Source organism: Drosophila serrata, unplaced genomic scaffold (genome assembly GCF_035046125.1).
Source record: "Drosophila serrata isolate PLE 108 unplaced genomic scaffold, ASM3504612v1 contig_241, whole genome shotgun sequence".
Taxonomy (NCBI): domain Eukaryota; kingdom Metazoa; phylum Arthropoda; class Insecta; order Diptera; family Drosophilidae; genus Drosophila; species Drosophila serrata.
The window spans coordinates 3361404-3382796 of record NW_028257139.1 but is presented as its reverse complement, the minus strand read 5'-3'; the positions used below and the strand labels follow the sequence as shown (position 1 = coordinate 3382796).

Below are 21393 nucleotides of genomic sequence, written 5' to 3'. Positions count from 1 at the left end.
ATAAAACTACTCTTGATATTACAAATATTTCTCTGTGTGTAGAGTTGCCTTGTTCCCATTTTGAGTGCCGGCCGTCTTCGGCTGCTGTTCCGTACTCAAACCCAGGTTCAGATTCGGATTCAGATTCCGCTTCAAACTTCAGACTTTGGCTGGTTTGAGCCTGACTTCGGTTCTGGTTCTCAGGCCAACACAAATGGCCAATGCCGACGATGATGATGATGATGACGATGACGATGACGATGGCGATGACGACCACTTGCCATTTGCGCAACGCAACCGAAATAACGAAACCAACAGCGGGAAAAATAACAACAAAAGCACCACACAACACAACACACCACACACCCCACACACACACACAGTTGGCCATATGAACCATCGATCCGCCAGAAATAGTAGCGGACTCAGTGAGTGGGTGGCAGTGGGCAGGAAGAGAGCAGAGTGTGGGAGGGAAGTTGGGAGGAAAGTGCTCGCCTTCATCGATTGCTCTCAATTTAAGATGGGTTAATTAAAATTGAAAGGGTTAAGCAGGATCATAAGCAGGCAGCTACAGAAATAACTTTTGGTGGGTTAAATCAACAAGGATAATGGGGTCGATCGAAATTGGGAGGGTTCAATGAGTTAAGTGATAGCATATGGAAAGGAAATTTTTAAAAAGAATTCAAATCAAATTAAAATAGAAAGTAGATAAACAGATAGAAATATAAAAAGATAATAAATATTATTATAAAATCTTTGTAGAACTATAGAATAACAACGAAAATATATTTTATTACTATTTAAAAAATAATAGTTTATACTTAAACTTATACTTGAACATCGTTAGATGTATGCAGATTACAAGATATGTCATAAGACATGTGATACTTTGGAAGAAATGCGGTGATATTTAATGCACAAAATTATATAAAACATTTTTAATATAAAATTAGAAATTCCAGCTGATTTTTAATTTAATCAAAATAACATGAGAAAATGTTTGATTAATGTTTTGAATGCATATTGAGATTAAACTCTTGAATTTGGATTATTAATATAATATAAAATATAACACACGTTACTCCTAGCATTTTTTCTAGAACTCAAACATTATCATAATTCAAAAATAAAATATATACCCAAACAACCTCTATATATAAGCTCACTTGCCCTCGATCATTATTTGAGATGACAAATCGATACTTTGTGATCCCTAACAAGCTTATAAATCATAGCAAAAATCGATTACTTGCGATTGTTTGATTTTATTTGATTGCAACTTTGCACTCCAATCGATTACTAAATCGATAAATCATCGGAGTACTAACATGAATTACAGTTAAGGCAACAATATATATGTGTGTGAATTTGAGCTTGCTGCGAGTGTGTGTGTGTGTGTGTGTGTATGTGCCCCACTTAGGTCCGCTTCAATGGGGCCTAGCCCCTTCGTTTGTTGTTGTTGTTGTTGTTGTAATTGTTGTTGTTGAAGCTATTGTTGTTGGTGTTGAACCAATGCCAAGTCAACTGCGTGCAGTACTGCCATGAGATATTTTTTTGGGACGTTCCCAGAGTTCAGGCTCGGGTACGGTTCGGTTTGGTTTTTTGGTTCGTCACTCGGCAAAGCAAACAACGCAGCGCAAAAAAATGTTCAGCTTTTTCATCGCTCGTTTTTTTATATTTTTATTATTTTTTTTCGAGAAAGAGAAACAGAGTCGATAAAAACCTGAAAGTGTTGGCTATGCGTCATGCGCCTGCTTCCGATGCGATGCGATGCGATGCGATGCCCTCTTCCCAGCGGCGAACTTGAGCCGATGGCTCAATCAAGGCTGCGCAGTATGCGATCCTTGGGGACCGTTTTTGCGCCGCTCTAGCTGCTCCTGCTACTTTAGCCCGCCGAAGTCCTTCAGCGGGGACCAAACACCGAGCCTGGCAGCTGGATTTCAAGCCGTTGGCGCACACAGATATCGCCCCCGAACCACTCACGGACCCACTTTCGACCCACTGCCCATCAGATCCACGGCTTCACCCCCAACGCAAAACTCGCCTCATTCATTTAGTTTTCGTACAGCCAAAGCAACAATAGTTCCTCCGGGGTTGTGGGGAGAGGAGCAGAGCAGAGTCCTTGCTGTTAGGTAGATTGCGCCCTGTTTCCCATACCGCCCTTGTCCTGCCATCTCCTCCCCATCTACCTCCTTAGTTCAGCCGAATGCATAAAAAGCCAGGGGAGGCCATAAAGGGTGTCCGGAGTAAGCCGCTTAAAGTTGGTATAAATGTTTTAAATCTTTAAATTAAGCTTAAAGTTACCTTTTAGTTTTAAACTAAATCTAATAGAAAGTCGGAGAAGTTGCACTAGAATTTTGACCAGCATGACTAAGATACTGATAAGGAAAAGATTATGAAAGCCTTGTATAATCAAGCTCTTCTTTAAGAATATAATATATATATTGAATGATTTTTATATTTAATTTAAAATATAAATATAATAATAATTTCGGAAAAGTATTAAATAATATATCTTTGTAACTATGAAAACTATGATTCAGCATAGAAGGTTTTAATGGGAGTCCCAAAAAAAAAAGTTACTAAGGGTCTTAAAACCCTTCAAAGGGTATTCCAAAGTATTTTTTTTAAATTGGGGAACATAATAAAAACTTATTCTGATTTTTTGTACACTAGGTTTTGATACTTAAAAAAGTTTATGCAATTTAAGAGTTCCAAAAACCCAAATAATTTTTGTAGCATTAATTCAGACATTATTGGTTTCAAACCCTATTTCAAATATTTTGAAATTTATGAAACCTAGATAAAGCAAAATATTTATTATATTTCTATATATGTTTTTGATTAATTTGTTATTACTTAGAAAGTGTTCCATACTTGGTCTCAAGATTTTTATAAAATACAATACGTGACTCTTGTCAAAATATTAAATGTCCCATTGCAAATAACAACATATAAGTTTGTAATTAATTATTTAGAGAATTAAAATTTCAAAATTTCTCCAAATAAACAGCACTGTATATCTTAAACCAATTCCCTATTTCTATGAAATTTTCTAAATACTGAACCCAATGATTTTGAGTTTGAAAACCAAATTCTTAAGGTTATCTGGAAGAAAACACCCTGTTTAGCGGCACACATTTGAGGCTCGGTTCGCCTGTCAGTCGGTCGCTCACTTTGCTATTCAACAGCCCAGGGCAGGGGCGATGTGCAGGAGGGGGTGTGGTGCCGAAGGGGAAGGCGCACGGTTGAGGGTGAATGCCAGTCGCCTGTCCTCCCCCAGCAGAGCACAGCACAGCACAGAGCTCAGCTCAGCCTCCCTGGCCGCCCCCTGCCCCCGCCGTTTGTTTGTCACAATAGGGCAAAAGTTTCACTGTAACCGTTATGCGACCCACAGACACCACCGTACCCCGCCTGCCCGCTGACGTTGGAGGGCGACAGCCCAAATGTCTGACAGGCAAGAGCAACCAACGCAACGCATTGCCACCCGCCACCCCACTGCCATGCCATGCCATGCCATCTCATCCCATTCCGTGCCATACCATACACCCACCAGAGCCATCACCACGGCCACCCAATCAAGCCGGCAAACCCAACCACCCAGCAGCAACCCACCCACCTTGCCAAGCAGCCGCACCACCCAACCACCCAGAGCCACCCACCCACCACACTGGCTACGTTGTCGGCATAACGAACACCAGCGCAGGATGAGAGCTGGAAACTGGGCATAGCCGAAAAGGAGTGTGCCCTAATATATATACTCTTTAAATAAATAAATTCTAAATTTAAATCAAATATTTTAACTATTAGTATTACTATTAAGTGCAGCTTAAATCTTTAGCTAGCATATATTGTTTAATATTTAAGCACTTGATTTATTTTTATTTTAAGGAATTTTCTGCAATATACTGCTACTGAATATAAATCTAAATTAATAATACATTTCCTTTTTAATATGGGGACTTTGGTTTTAAAATCATGGAATCAAGAAAATATATCGGTACGGATTGATATTTGATCATACGGTTTTATATACATAACCCCCTAATATCGGAAAAGTGAAACGAATAAATGAAATAGCATATTGCCTAAATTTTCGTTAAATTCTCTATTTAATATGTAATATTTTATGTTTTTTTTTTCGATACTTAAATTTTGTTATATACGATATTTACGATGTGATATTGAGGGAAAACCTTCCGGCCCTGCAAGGATCTACCAAATAAATTTAAACCAAGCTTAGCAAGATCTTTAGTGTTTTCTTATAAAACCAAATATAATTTCAATTTAGTCTATGGATAGCAGAATATATATATTGGAACTGTTATGATATTTGTAGAAAAGTCGATATTTTAACTTTGCGATATATGTGACATAAATCGATTTTGTGTTCGATATATTAGAGTATTATAATCGGAAAGAAGAAAGATCAACTAAATAAAATATATTTTAAAATTTAGGAAAATCTACATACATATGCATATTAAAGATACATGAAATATTTATCGATATATATAAATTCGATATATAAAAGCTTACCATATCTTCAATATGATATTGAACTTCAAGTCTCCAAGGACATTTTTTTAACCCAACCTTATGACGATCTCTAGTGTCTCCTTATTAAACCAACTAACATTCAAGATCGGTTATAGCCTTCTTTTCGATTTCATGGTTATAGAGTAAATGAAACTTGCTCTGAAATACGATGGACTAAACATATACACACTCATGTACGCATACATACACACACACACACAACACACGGCGGCAGCAGGAGCAGGAGCAAGAGCATACAGCGACAAAGCATTAAGCTTTCATGTGAGTGTGTTTGTGTCTGTGGGATCTATGTGAGTATGTATGTATGTATGTACGAAACTTTTATTGCCAGCACAAACAGACACAAACACACAAACAGACAGACGGCACACACACAGGGACAGAGAGCCATGCTTGAGCGAAGGATAAAATGCTGCAAATTCACGGCAACAACAAGGAAAGCAGAGGCAGAGGCAGCAGCAGCAGCAGCGGCAGTCTGAACGTGGCCCACGGTACGTATACGTATCCATCAGATAGAAAAGGCATCGAGCAGCCGCATGCTGAAATAATGAAGCAGCAAGGACTCGACTCGACTTAGCAGCACAGGGCACAAGGCAAAGCAACGGCAAGGCAAGGCAAGGATGGTACGGCAAACGGCAAGGATACGAGGATACAAGGATAGCCCGGCCAGAGGAAGACTTGGCCAGAATGAAAACGAAAATGGAAAATGTGTACGGTCGTCCTGTGTGTCGGTGTGTCTGTCTCGTTGGATGCGCCTGTATGTGTGCGCTCCTCTGAAAGGACGACAAGGATATTGCGCACGAGGACAGGATGGCTGCCTGACTGCCTTGCTGTGCCTTGCCGTGCCGTTCTGTGCCTTTCCTTTCCGTGCCTTTCCTTGGTGTTGATGATGATTACAGAGATGCGCAGAGATAGAAGCAAGCTGAACTGAAGCTGATTCTGAAGCTGAAGCTCTGAGGTCGAGAGTACACTATTAGAAAATAAGCTTTAAAATATATTATTAACATTAAAGAAATAAACTGTCATACCTTTAGTTATATATTTAATATATTCTTTAAGGGTTAACTGTTTAATCTTTTATCTAATCCATAAGGAAAGCCTTGACTTATCACATTTTACTGATGCTTTTCTGTAGTTGCTTTTAAATTGTGAGTCTTATTTGAATCCTCATTCTAAAATAATTAATATATCTTGTTAAATTTCCCATTTAACAATTTGAATTAACATATCTGGATCTCTTTTATTCTTTTGAATATGTAAAAATTGCTTGTTTTAATAATATACATTAATTATTTACTTATACTTATGCAACAAGTTTAGAGTTCGGCTAAGTAGTTTCAACAAAGCAGATTACAATTCCCAACTGGGCTTAGTCTGCGTTAGATGATATCCAAACTATATCACGAGGTTGATCAACAATAGAGATATCATGCATGTATCGACAAAAATATTGCGCTCAAAATCACATCGAAAATATCGTAAACTTTGATAAAATGGAAATTTAAAGATAGGTAAATATAGCCTTACTATCTTAATCATCGGAAACTATTTAAAAAAGTTTATTTAATTTGTAGGTATATTTTTCCAAATATATCAAACAGAATATTGTTTTATGGAACTTATATAGCAACTTAAAATTAATGATTTATCGATATATACATTTTGGCATCAAATATTGCTATGATCTATGTATTGTTCTTTTCTGCTACCCTAGATAATATTTAATTCAATTGCTCAAAAACCCCTCTTTAATATTTTTCAAATATAATTTCGATTAGTATTACAAATTTTTCACTGTGCAAACCAAAAACCAGCAGGAGCAGAGCTTCGTCCTTTGCTCCGTTCGTTTCATTTCGAAGCGAATTGCTTGTTGTTGCTGGGGAAAAGTCTAACACGCCAAGAATTCGCATTGTTCTTGTTGTTGTTGTTGTTGTTGTTGCCGTGGCTGGTTAGTGTTGTCGTAATGCTTCTCTATCCCGCTTTCACCTCCGCATCCCTGGTGCTGTCCTGGCCTCCTTGTTTTTATACAAACAGCAGGAGCAGGAGCAGGAGCTGGAGCAGGAGCTGGAGCAGGAGCAGGAGCTGGAGCAGCACAAGAAGTGGAAGCAGCAGTAGAAGGAATTGATGTTAGGTTGGTGCTCTGGGTTGGGGGGAAAATGGAATGGCAAGGAAAGGAAAGCAAGGACCTGAGCTGAGCTGGAGGACGAGGACTCTTGCTGGTAGCAGCAGCAGCAGCAGCACAGACACAGAGAGAGAGCCCGAAAATATATTCCACTAGAATTGTTTATTAAATTTCTGGCATTTAAGCTGCGAGCTGTCGTTGGAATTGGTAAAACCAAAGCTCTGGACAGAGGAAAACATAAGAACGAAGGAAATCAAATTGCAATCTAGCAGAAAGAAAGAGCGAAACATTTTTAATGAGGGTGGAAGGATTTGGCGATCTTGAAAAATATATATTTATATTGTACTCTGTGGTTGTAGGAAATAATAACAGAAATAATAAACATGCTTTTAGATATTCATGTTTATTGATATAATTGAATAAGGTGTTTAATTTAAGTTGAAGGTAATTTAAACTGATTTGTTGTCAAGAACTTTATTTCGATATAGATTTGTAAAGAATAATATAATATTAGTTTTATGGTAAAAGTATTCTATTATAACAAAACAGAAAGAAGAATTGCTTCTCTTGCAGTTAATTCAATTAGAAATCTGTCTGTAACTAACCTTTTTTTTACAGATTTTTTGAATCGATATTTTTTATATGACAATGTTTCAACTAATTAAAGTTTAATTAACTCATAACTACGCCAAAAAACATTAATTTTAATGTGGAAATCTTTCTTATGTTAGTCTTAATTAACATATTATATACTATACTATACTACTTCATACTATATTAACATATTTTGCCATTTTTTGGAAATTTTAAATGTTCGAAAAGCTGTATAACTTTTTTTTGTACTGCCGGAAAAGGCCAGATAGAATCTGCTGATCAAGAATATATATGATTAATGGGGAAATGCGGCGCGTCCCATTATTATAATTGAAAATATAATATCTTCTAATTAAAATTTTATTTAAATCGGGATAAAATAAGATATCTATTACATCTGTGCCCATCAATGATGAGTCTTAAGTGAGATGGCAAAAATATGGAAAACCTATTGGGGGATAACCTTTAAGATCTTGAACAGCCCCTATCATTTTAGCTTATTATAATCACTATAGTATCTTTAAGACACCCAACTATATATATTTATTTTATTTGTGAGATGTACTACTATATTCCAAAAGTTAAACCATAACTTATTCTTCTCATTTTAGTAACTCAACACTCATTCAATTTGACAGTCATCATTTGCTTCCATTTATCTGGCAAATATCCTGAAGAGATACAAATACAGATACAATTGAGCGGATAACCCAATACCTGCCATTTTAAATGTGTGTGTTGTTGGATGCTTCCGGTTTTATTCTGATACCCCCAGATACACCCCCATCGCATATCAATATTTATGGTCGGATTGCAGCGGTTAACATTCGGCAACATGACCCACTAATTGGTTTGTGCAGAAAGCAACGAAATGACTTGACCTGGTAAAAGTTTTTGGGCGGCAGCACCAGCAGGAGCTCTGCAGCAGGTGAGATGTGATGTGATGTGATGACACCTCGGAAGGCTGATGCTGCTGCCGTGTGATGGTTACCTCCCTCCTTTTGGGTGAACGCCACCCGCTGTGCGAAAGGTCAGCCAAGGTAACCGCATTCTGCGGTGCAATTTGGCCAAGAACCAGCCGTGTCCTGCTGCTACACCTCCCGCTGCCTCCTGCCGCCTCCTGCAGCCTCCTGCCGCCGCCTTCTCCTTGTTTAGCGGCGGCTGTCTGTGGCCCTCGTGCGTGTATCCATGTGACCCAAATACATACAAGCAAACAGGACACACGCACACACCAGGACCAACACACAATGACTGTGTTCATTCATATGAGCCAAACACTTGGCCAGCCACATGTCAAAGTGCGTCGAGGAGTTATGCAAATGCATGAAGTGTAGGCGCCGCCGCCGCCATCATCCACGGAGTTCGTGTAGGTCGCCCCCTGCCCCGCATCCGGTGCAGCATCACTTTCACGCCCAGAGATTTGCCACCCTGCTGCACCTCATCCTCGCGTGAGTCTGGCAAACCGCAGCAGCAGCAACAGCAACATCAGCAGCAGCAGAGGCCCAAGCCGAGAACAGCAACAACAATAATGGCAAACGAGACTGCAGACGGTGACGACTCCTTGCGGCGCTTAATCAGCGGGGTGGCACAAGGCATCCAACCTCCCACCCGAAGGAGTCAGTCCTGCACATCCTCCATTCCATCTTATATACTGTGAAAAAAGGTTGTCCCAATATAAAGAATTTATGGCTTGTCACTGAGGTCTCTGGAGATTTGCATATCCTGGAAAATGCTTCTTTGAGAAATTATCTTATTCCTGTCGTTTTAAAGTTGAAGTTTTCCTAGTTTTTAAAGCTATTTCTAAAATTTAAGAAAAATTTAAAGTTTAAAAGAGATATTTATACCTTGATTTGGAGTTTTTGGAAGGTTTTATGGTTGGTTTAGTGGTTCCTAAAGATTTTTTTGGCTTAACTTGATATAAGCTATACAATATATAAGCGAATCCTTAGCATAAAAGTTGTTTCGTTGGAAAATGGTATTATATGTAAAAAAAATATAATTCATAGTAAGTTAGTTGTATAAAATAATAGAAATATGAATAGTACAAAATACAAACATTTGCATTTACATTTTAAGATAGATGTGCTTAAAGATAGATAGATAGAAAGATTTGTTAAATTAATATTTCCTGAACTCTTCTGGAATTCATAGTTTTCAAAAAAATGTTTTCCAAATTAAACGTTCTTTAAGCACAAGGAATAAGAAACACCAAAAGAAAGTAAATATTTGAATATTTCATTATAAATCCACTCAGTATTATCTAAAACTAAGGTTTTAATACTTTATTTGCTTGATTTTTAATTCCATTCCTAAATTTATAAGGATTCATTTGATTTAAATTATATATACAAAACTATAGTTTGCAAAGGATCAAAGATTTTTATGTTACTCCATTTTAAGTAGGGCTTAAAAGGTGACTTTCTCCCAAAATAGGAACAGTGTTGTAATAGCAAAAAAGGACTTGAACATCTTTTAATCTACTTTAACATACAATAAACTCCTTAAACATATGTTAATCAACCTCAACATATGTTTAAATCCTTTTTTAATCCCTTTTTAAGCGAAAGTTTCTTCTGCCGCCGCTTCTTTCTTGGCAGGCAGCAATTTCGGTTTTTATTATTTTTTATTTGTAAGCTGTGTTTTTTTTTTGTTGTACTTTTTGTGCCGCCGTGAAAAGTGAAAAACTTTAGCCAACCCCTTTAAGCGTTGCGTCGCTGTCAACGTCAACAGAGGCAGCGCAGCAGCAGCATGGTCGCTGACGTTGACGTCAGCATCGAAGGCAGAGCGTATTTTCAATTTATGGTTTTGTATGCAGACTCAGACTCCGGGAAAAGCCCCCCCACACACACACACACATGCTCACATGTTTGTGGAAAACTGCAGCCCATCAGGGGGGGTGGTGGTCTATATTTTGAGGGGGTGGTGACTCTGGTTGTTCTTGTTGTTGTTACTCACTCGGTGCGTTTGCCTTTAAATACATTTTTCCAGCTGTTTGGAGCTGCTAAACTAAAGCTTCTATGTCTGCGGGGGGAGGCAGAGGTGGGAGGTGGGGTTGGGGCTGGGGAGCAACACCCACCCCCTAGAGCAGAGGGGCTCGTCGGCCCTCGTATGTGAATTATGACAGACTTTTGTTGTCGCTGCAGACGCTGCTTGAAGCCAACGTCGGCTGCGCTGCCTCAGTTAACGCTGACGCTGACGTTGGCGTTTGTTTTGCATTTTTCATGCTCGAAAGCAGCAGACAAGCGGCGACCTTGAACAATTTACTGCCTCCCCGTTAACTCCCCCCTCCTGCCACTGCCTCTGCCTTTGTGTTGCTGCTGCTCCTTTGGCTTGCTTCGTTTTTTTTTTTTTTGTTGTTTGTGGTATTTATTTATTTATGGGTGTTGCCGCTGCCAGTGTGTAATGTATGCAAGCGGCAAAGTGTTGAAGTGGTAAAGGTGACGCGGAAAAGCGCCGGCGAACCTGTCACTCCAAAACCAGCCACATCAAGCATCAACGAAAAGCAGCCAACAACACAGTCATTCATCCATCTGTCCATCCATCCATCCATCCATCCATCCAACCATCTATCATTAGTCAATGTTGCTGCTGCTGTTGCTACGTCATCAGCGAAAGTGTTACGTTCAATGCTCTTTCGGCCACTTTGACTTTGGCGCTTTCCCAAAACGATAAGAGCAAGCGCAAAATGGAAAAAAAAACACACACAAAAAAACATGAAAAACGAAATGAGAGCCCAAAAGTAACAAGTGGTTCTCGTTCTCCCCTTTTTTTACCTTTAACGGAAATCAGGTTTGTCTTAGCCAAAACAACAAAGAACAGAGCAATCACGACAAACGAAATTACCTTGGCCAGTAATTAGGCGTGAAAATCCCTCAATGAAGTGGGAATGAATGGTTCTGGTTGTTGTTTAAGGGAAAGCCCCAAACCTATAAAGTTTATATATCAAGAATAAAAGAAATTAATGGTTAAAGCTAAGAAGTCATAGAAATTATTAATGAAAGTCTAGAGAAAATTGTATCTAAATATATGCCCTTCTTTATTCTAGATATTTCTGGAATAAGCAATGTGGAGAAAAGTCTTAAATATAAAACTAAAACCCTTTTTAATGTAAAAACATATTTTCTAAAATATATATACTTAATATATTATAATATATTAAATATTCTTATAAGTTCATGGCAAGTATATATCTATACTAAATATAAAACTTTTTCTAATTTTTCTTATTAAATAATTAATGAAAGATATAAGATCCCTTTTCTTTATTGAAGTATGATTGATAAACAAAAGAACCACTCTTAAAAAAAATATGTTATTAATCTAACATACAATACTACGCTTAAAAACCCTTCCATTTTCTTAATATAAAATTCAGAAACGTATTACTACATATGTCATAAGCAAGATTTATTTATTTTTATCTAACCTTTAAGCCCAATTCACCTTAATTTATAATTAATCATCAGCAAAGTACACCAATTCAACACCTCAGCACTCAAACACTTCCCTTACTAATATCTATGAATATATCTCAATATATATTAATATCTATAACAGAAAGCACTTAAATGTTTTTGTTTAATGCATAAAATATTTTCAAGAATAGAAGTTTAAGCCGCAACCAAGCTGCTTGCTTTCCATATTAAATTCTCGATTCAAGCTTGAACTCTTCCGAGTAATCTTATGGCCTCCATTGTTTTCTAGAAACAAACCGTAAATACCCAACCAGAGCGTTGCCATGGCAAGGACTCAACTCTGGTTTTTGATCCAAGCTCTCAGAAGAAGAGACGAAGGCCGAGAGCATGCCGCAGGACTTAATGTCCGGGAGAGTTCCCTTATGCAGCGGTCAGTATTTCATATGCACGTGGCCATGTTCATGTTTATGAGTATCCGATTCTCAGTCTGTATCTATGTGTGTGCATTTGCATTTGTGTGTCGGACTACAGTACGTATACGTAATGTGCAACTGCAAGCCATACCCATGAGAAAGCCAAAAACATTGTTCACCCGTTCATGGTCAGCAGTGTCCTTTTTTGGTGGGAGAAAGTCCTGGACAGACGACCACCACTGGTGACCATGCAGGAGCAGGACGAGCACATCCCCCCACATGGCATTCTATTTAGTTTGGGGCAACGAGTTCAGTGCACAGAGTCGCCGATCAACCCATTTCCAACTCAGCGCTCGCTCAGCTGCCCCAGCAATCAGTGAACTGCTGCTCAAAGCTCTTACGATGGCGACGGCGACTATGGCTCCGGCCCCGGCCCCGGCTCCGGCTCCAGGACTGGCTCCTACCTACCCTACGCCCTTCAGTTCCGATTCCACAGCGAACGGAGTGCACCTCCCGTTCTCGTTTCCGACGATGGTTCCCTCTAACCAGAGGGCTGGCTTTGTTGCATTGTTGCTTCATTGTTGTCGCCATGGCAATAGATGAATAAACACTGAGCGAAACATACTTACAAAATCTGTATAAAGTTATATTTAATTAATAAATTCTTATAGAGAAGGAAACTACCTAAAATGATAAGGAAATCCCTACGGGTTTTAAAACCTTTTAAAATGTGTCTTAAAGAAAGTATTACAATTTTAAACAAGTTCAGTGTAACTTTGCTACTTTTTAAAATGTACAATTTTGTAGCATAATGTATTGTCTTTGCGGTTCTTTAAAATTCTAGTTCTTTAGTTCTAGTTCTATATGCTTAAAAATTCTATATATTTTGTGCTCAGTGTTAAACGAGAATTTTAATTATTAACTCTGTATATTATTGGGCTCTAGAAAAATAATAATTAAAAGTAAATATTTAAATTATTGAGCTCTAGAAAAATAATTATTAAAAGTAAATATTTAAAATGGGTAAAGTAAATTACACTTATTAAATATATGAACTCTAAAAAGAGAAAAATTCAATGAAGTATAAAATCTATTAAAATGCAAACTTTTAAATAAACAAAAATGATAAACATGACTTATATCTTATTTGTATTTATAAAAACCTTACATTAAAAATATGTAGCTAATTTTATAATTAATATACAGTTTACAAATAAATAAATATATATTAAATATAAAAAGAGCTATATTAAGAGTACCATACTTAAAAAAATTTATACTATTAATTAAACGATTAACACATGAATTTTTATATCATTTTCGTGTTCTTATATGCTCATATGCATAGTTGCTTACATTATAAAGATGGCAACCCTGGTTAAAATCATGCTTAAGCAAAATAGAAGTAAATATACAAGAACTTAAGAATTTGTAGATAAATTGGCTTTATGAGGGGAATAATAAGATCCTTAAAAGTATTTTCCCTACATGATAACTAAGCATTTTCTCTCAGCTTTACTAAAAAACCTCAAAACAAGAAAGAGTGGCAACCCTAACTAACATTTAAAATTCACCCAGAAAAAGAAAATAACACAAGTTTACATTATCCTAACTAACATTATGAGCGTGTAGTGAACATCTTCCCTCCAAACTTCACTCTCCCCCCTTGATAACTAAGACACCCACTTGCAGCATCCCTAATGAACTCCTTGCTGCAAAGAGTGGCAACTCTGGCTCTAAGCTCTGCATAGAAGTTCACGAAACTGGAGACTGCAGTTTCGTCATGAATTTATTCGCTTTCCGGCTGGTTTTAGGGCACGGAAATCCTTTTGTGCTTTTCCAACACTATGCACTATGAGTTACACTCTGTTTTTAGTAGCACACCCCATTCCCTCCCCATTCGATACTCCCTTTTATCATTTTCCATGACCCCCTACCTCTCTCCCTCCCTCGGCTTACTGACAGTTCAATTGTGGCGCCGTCGTAGTTGTCGGCATACACAATGCCACACAGAGAGGCAACTAGACGAACGAAATTTATGCGGCTCCAACTCAGACCCAAAAAGCAGCAGAGGCAGCAGTACCGACCAAACCAATCCAAGCCGTAGAACCAGCCAGAACCGGAGTCTCGGACCTAGAGTCAAAGCCCAAAGCCCAGCGCCAGTGCTGTGTAGCTATAGTCAAACCAAAAACGAAACGAACCATTCCCAGTCTCTGCTCCATCCCATTTCGATTCCCAACTCCCAACTGGTGGTGCCCTAGCATCGTGTCATTGCTCATGGAGCACCACCCAACAGCAGCAGCAGCAGGAAAAACCAGCACCCAGTCCCAGTCCCAGTCCCATTTCCACTTCCACATCCACTCCCATTCCCAAACTCATTCCCATTCCCAGTCCCATTCCCAGTTTCATTCGTAGAGAGTCCCTGGCCCATCGTACACCCCATTGCCATTTCGTTATTTGTACGGATCGTCGGCGTTGTCGAATCCACCAACTGACGCTCTCACCCGGCAAACTCACCCACCCACCCACTCACTCACCTCACTCGCCCACTGACTAACTCACTCACTCACTCACTCACTCACTCGCTGAGCTGACGGACGACTCTCTCCACGTACTTTTTGGGTGGGTTTTCTGTTTCTGTTTCCCTCTGCACAGTGTACGGTGTGTGTTTGTGTGTGTATTTGGCTGATGTCGTAGTCAGATAGATTAAATCGATGGAAATGTAGGACTGTATACACACACACTCGCACATGTACAAGCAGAGATACACACACACACACACAGAGCAAGTCATCTAACGAACGAAACGAATGCCCGATGTTGTTGCTGCGGCAAAATACAGCAAAGCCAACAGCAACAACAAGGGCAGGCAACGCATCACAGCAGCAACAGCAATACCAACACCAGAGGCGTCCTCTTTAAAAAGGGGGGTTTTCGAAATAAATAAGGGGTGCACAGGTGAAGCACTTAGGAGCCAGGACTTAATCGGAATAAAATGAAGGCAGGTTGAAGCTAGGACATGGAGAGAAAATAAAATATATTGCCTTCCAACTGTATTAATTTTAATTAATAGTTAGCTCTTTATAAATAATTAAATAAAAATATATTGCCAAATACAACCCTTTTTAAGGTATTATTTAAAGGCTAATTTAAAAATCTTGTAAATGAATTATCTCTGTGAACTTAGTGCACTATAATATCCTATATAAATCAAGAGGAAGGAAATAATTAAGACTTAAGCCCCGGTATCGGTGCCGGGCAGATTAAAAAACAAGAGTTAATAATTCCCAACCTATAAAGTATACATCTCAGCTTATTAATAACGTAAATCTAGCACACATGCTCAACAATATAATCCAAAACTTCAGCAGATCCTTAAGAGCCTTTCAGTACGCTCAAAAGTAGGCAACGATTTTGGTCACAGCATTCTAAAGTTGGGATAATCAGCCATTGCCCTCTCCCTCTCTCTATCAGCCATTGCCCTCTCCCCCTCTCTCTCATGAATTTAAAATATTTATTCTAAGCTGTTTTGAAAAGTTAAAAGCCTTGACTTATTTTCCATTTATTCCTTATTAATTATACTAAATTTTCGTGACCAATTAAAAGCCATTACAATAATAACATTAATTATTAGTTATGCATTTAAATTCTCTTCACTTCTTTAAAATCATCTGGAAAACAAAATGATAATAACGGATTATAGGTGCCCCTTTCCAATCACTTTCCTTTGCCATTCAGCCTCTTGCCCCCCATTGAAGCCCACGCCCCTGGCTTACCGCATTTTCAGTTTTGTTTGCCTTCATATGCTTACTTATAGATGTGTGTGTATATATATATATATATATGTATATGTATATGCCTGGAGTGTATATATATGTGTATGTGTTTGTTTGTGTGTGTCTCTGCGCTCATGTAGATGCATATGTATTTGAGTATATCATACATGTATATAGAGGACAGGCATTTGTATGCGTAAGCCCATTGCCACATACAGTGAAAACTTAGGCTAAGGGAATCCTTGTACCGAAATCCTTTTCGAAGATCCCCCAGTAAAAATAAAGGTGAATCAGGGAAGCCAAGAGAGATATTTCTAAGTAATGGGGTCTTTTCATTTTGATAAATCGAGGGTGGTCTCGCAATAGAATATTCACTGTGCTTGTGTGTGGGGTGGATAAGCCTCGAAAACAAAATCATCAAAGCGAGCACTCAACCCCCAAGCCAGACTACATGGGATGCACGATGTGGACACGGCTCGAGTCCGGGCATGAGAAGCGCGTAGAAAGGCCTGTGGCAGAAATGAAATATCAATAAATGATTAACATTTCGGGCAATCAAGAGAATTTTATTAGAAATACAGAATTATTAAAGCCTTCCCTAGGCAAAGTTCGTTAAGTCTTTAATGATGGCACATTAAATTGTGATAGAAAAATTTTTGGGGGGTTCTGAAGGGTTAGAGGGGTTTCTTTAAATATTACAGAATGATAGATCAGTTGAATGGGTTGGATATCTTTTGGGATCAATGCTAAGAAATAGTTTAAATAGTATTATAATCTAAACTATGGTATAGTATATCATATTTTAAGGTCTGATCTTGTCTTATTATTCATATTTCTAGATACAAAGATATTTAATGTCTTCAAAATACTATGAATTTTAAATAAGTCTTGTTTTTTGTTTGTTAGTTTTTTGAAGTATCTTCAATTAAACCCTAATTATATACCTGTAACCATTAAGTTTCAGAATAATTTACGCAACTATTCTTTAATTAAACCTTAATTCTCCTGATATTTATATGATATTTCTAGATCTATTAAGTCTCTATGTAATCTATTTAACTATTTACCCATTAATCTGACTACCATTGGGTTTCCCATCGAAAGATCTATCCTTGAGCACCTGACCTGGCTAGCCAAATCTAGTTAGCCAAAAGATCCCTTCTCGCGTTGCCTCTTTTGGTACTAAACCCTCCCCACAACCCCCAGGCAATGCATATTTGAACTCTTTTCGTATTTCTTTTTTTTTTCTTCTTGCCAATTCGGACAATGCCAACGGCAACTGATGCTGGACTGCCTGGCCCCCTTCCAGACCTCCGTCTCCCCTGTAAGTCTTGGACGGGAAATGCGACGGAGACAGACCACAGACTCCGTCTTCGACCTTTCGTAGACAAAGCAGAGCCGCAACTGGCGGCAATAACCACGCGACAACAACGCCGCTCGGCGACGGTGACGCCGCTGTCGCTGCTGAGTCTCGTTAATGTTGCTGATACTCGACTCGTACCATAGGTTGCTATTGCCATTTGCCTCTTGCCACTGCTCACGTTGCCAGTGCTGCTGCTTTGGATTCTGTTCCTCTGCCGGTGCTGGTGCTGGTTCTGGTGCTCTGGTGCCGCCGCCACAGCGAATGTTGTAAAAGTTTTGCGCACAAATCAGCAGCACAGCCAAAGGATACGCAAAGTGTATGGGATAACAGCGGCCAAGACGGGCCGACAACAGCAGTAGGAGTACACTGTTCAAAAAAGTTGACTGGGTAACATATGTAATTTAAAAGAAAATGATTAGGATTTATTTTGTTACTAAATTAATAAGGATATAAACGGATTATAGCATGAAAATAACTAAAGTTGCTGTTCCTTTTGTTTAGCTACATACATATTAATTTGAATTTTGAAGCATTTAAAAATATAGTCTTATTATAATATACTAATATACGGTTTAAATCTGCGTATTTTTAAATTAATTTAAGGATAAACCTAAATAAATCTTTGAACATCTAAAAGTACCTTAAAAAAATCGATTTATGTGTTCAGAGTTTTTAAATATGTTAAAATCATCGTGTTTCTACATAAATTTAACATAAAACTTTGGAAAAGTAGAAGAAAAATACCTTAAAATACCTTTAAAATATTTATATTAAGTATGAAAACTTAACAAAATTTCATACTTTGAATCTTCTTTAAAAAAAAGCGAATTCAAACATTTCTTTATATCTATAAAACACAACAATTGAATAAAGTCAAAACGTGGCCTTGATATGCAGCTATTTCAAAAGAAAGACACGAAATCCGCATCTTATGTTTATCATCATGTTTAAATAATTAAAAATTATAAAACGCAAAATTTTCCTTCTCTTAAACAAACTTATAATAGAAAAAATCTGTCTATCTTTATTTTCTTACCAATAAACCTAAAACAAATGAAATATAAACTTGTTTAGCAAAATGTATAGCCTACTTTTTGGGGTAGGCCTTGCGTTTCGATTTTCCAAAGAAAGTACAACGATTTTGTAAAGATTATTAGTTAAAATTTTGGCAAACATAAATTAAATTGAAAAAATCACAATATATAAGCTTCTATTTCACTGTTTTAGTAACTATAACGTTTTCCCCCAGTGCAGATTTAGCAACAACAGCAAATGGCATTTTCAGTGCTTGGCGCTCGAAGGCGAACAATGAATGCCGCAGCCACCAGAGCGGCCAACATCGTTAGAGCTTTAACCGAACCTCCCCCCGCCCCGCTATATACCATATCCCTGGTGCTGGCCCATCGTCCATTACCACTTCGCTGAAGCCGCCCCCTTACCCTTACTCCCCCCCCCCCCTTTTCCATTTTCGAGGCTGCGCTGCGTCGCACAATTTTCAATGCGCTCTTGCCTCGAAATGGTGGAAAATGCGCGTCCGTTGTTAGTCGGAAAACGTCGTCTTCCGTCGACGGTTGTTTTGGCTGGGCTTTGGACCAGGAGTTCCTCTGCCAGCGGCGGAGGCAGCAACAGCAACAGCAGCGGCAGCGGCAGAGTCAGAAATCTAGCTTTGGCTTTTGCCATTGCTGACAACAACAGCAAAAGCGAACTCAAGCACGAAGCTTCCGTCGACACTTCGGCTCTCAGTTCGGCTGCCGAGGTCGAGAGAGATGGTCTAATGGGAGGTGGGTTGCTGTGGGAGAGCAGCTCCCCAAAACAAAGAGCCCACTCTCTCCGCCTTCCCCTACACCTCCCAATACTCCCACTCCCACTCCCACTCCAGCTCCACCGAATGTCTGTGTGCTTGTGTGCGTGCGTGTGTGCAAAGGAGCAGGCAAAGCAATCAGCAGTCAACGACGGGGTCATGGGAAAGGGGGAATGGGGGAGAATTGGGGGGGGGGGGGGGAATTTGCTCTCAACGAGAGTCAGCAAGCGAGTGAGTGTGTGCATGTGTGTGTATGTGTGTGTGTGTGTGTATGTGCGAGAGCGAGAAGGATGGCCAGCCTAAGCCGATGCCACCCGAAAACCGCCCCGAAGCCACCCACTTTTATCTGTCAGCAAAAGGTCGTTCGGCACTGCTCCAAAAGCACCTGACTTGGACGCTTGGCGCTGATAAGAATCGCAAGATCAGGTGCGACGCCATCCGTTGGCTTTCGTAATCAGTAGAAATGAAATAAAAACATTTTATGATCTTAAGCGGCGAGCCTATCAATTGTTTTTGAACTGATTTTGTATGAAGAATAACTATATACAGTTTAATTTTTATAATATTAATATTATAAAGTATTTGAATGTTTAATAAATCGTACATATCTGTGGATGGTTTCAAGGTTTCCGTTTTAAGATATTTATTAAAATAATACAATTACATGCATCATTATATTAGCCTCTAAGATCATGGATATAATCAGTAAATTATTTATAATGGTTTATTGGAATATTCTTTATCAAAGATGAGCACTTCGAGAGACTTATAGCTTACCAAGATTTGTTTTTTAATTTGCTTATTATTACAAAAAAAAATATTATTAATTTCCGTTGTTTCATATATTACTCATACGACCACACTGCGTATGAGTTATTTTGTTCACATATTACTCATACGCAATGTTGTCATTACTCTTTATATTAAATTTACAAATTGAACAGGATTATTTAAAATTAGACCTTATTTTATGTTTATTTATATATTTACTGTTAACTTTTGAGGTAAATATCGATAATTATCGATTACCCTTATTTCCTTTTAAAAACAAGAAACAAACTTTAAAAGTTCAATAGTTGTATTGGCTTTGTATTTATTATTAAAAATTTAAAACAATTATTGTAACTAATTATAATTATCGATATTTACATAACCTGATTAAGTAAACATATTTCAATATCCCCAACTATAGTGATCATTTCCTTTACAGCAACCAAAAATCTATCTCCCCGATTGTCAAAACAGAGATGCCAAAATATCGATACAATCGCTCGGCATCGATTAGAAACCGTTAGGCGCCAATCACAATTATCGACTTTATCAAAACGAGCAAAGCGGCCAAAAGCCAAAGCGAAGCAAACTCTTGGGCCAGGCCAAAAGCAAACCGAGCCGAATCGAACCGAGCCAAGTTGAGTTGCTGTTGCCTTTGTTTGTTGGTCTCTTGGTCTCGGGCCCACTAAAATAGTTCAGGAAATGGTGGAATGGGAGGAGGAGTTCGAGTAGTCGCAGTCGTAGGGAGCATTGTGGGGCCGGGAGCTGGGAGCTGGGAGCTGGGAGCTGGGAGCTGGGAACTTGAACTGGGATTGGGCTTTTGTGGCTTGTGCGCCCGTTTCTGTACCAGCCTGGCGGCCTGGCTTTCCACGGCGCAACTGAAAATACGAAAATGCGAGGCGGAAAAGCTGGCAACAACACAATGCTCGCTCTGTGTGCGAGTGTGTGTGTGTGCGCATGTGGCAGGGTTGCCGACGCGCATCGAGTTTTTGCCAACACAAGAGCCGAGAGAACGTTGGCAACCCTGGCTGCCTGACTGCCTAACTGCCCGGCGCTGTCGAATGTATTGGCCTGGCCGAAAGCAGCGCTCAGTACGAACTCTGCACTTCGCACAACAAGACGCCAAGCGACCAAGCGACGACGACGCCAAAGGCGCTCGGCCAAAGCCACAGAGCCCGAGCAAAAACTACGTAAATTTTCCACACACAAGCCAATTTTCCATTTTTCCCCCGTTCGAACAGAGGCGCACAGCAACAAAAAAATAATAAAAAAGAAAAACTCTGTCCGTGCTTTGTGTGTGTATGTGTGTGTACCAGTGAGTGTTGTGGTGTTGTTGTTGTGTGTAGTATGTGCAATTGTAAATTGTTCTTCTTCACCGGCGATCGCTCCTGCACAACATAAAAGGGAAATTCAAGAAAAAAAACCCGGCAAAAATGAGGAGCTGCGGCTAAGAGCGAACTTAAGCCACAACCAAAACGACAAGCAACTCGTGAATAAAAAGGCGCCAAAACTAAGATAACCGCCAGCCGAGATTACCTCCTCAAGATCCTGTGCGGCAAGCCATAAAAATGTGGACCGAAGCTAATGTAAGTAGATCGG

At 38.9% G+C, this 21393-nt stretch overlaps 1 protein-coding gene across 1 annotated transcript in view; it reads left to right on the top strand.

Moving 5' to 3' along the window:
• Positions 1-16410: 16410 nt before the first annotated feature.
• tara (SERTA domain-containing protein 2 taranis) overlaps positions 16411-21393 on the top strand; it is a 44549-nt gene continuing 39566 nt past the window's right edge. The window contains exon 1 of the mRNA XM_020958235.2: positions 16411-21380. Coding sequence (XP_020813894.2) covers positions 21363-21380 — 18 coding nt within the window. The 5' untranslated portion in view covers positions 16411-21362. The remainder of the gene's footprint in view (positions 21381-21393) is intronic.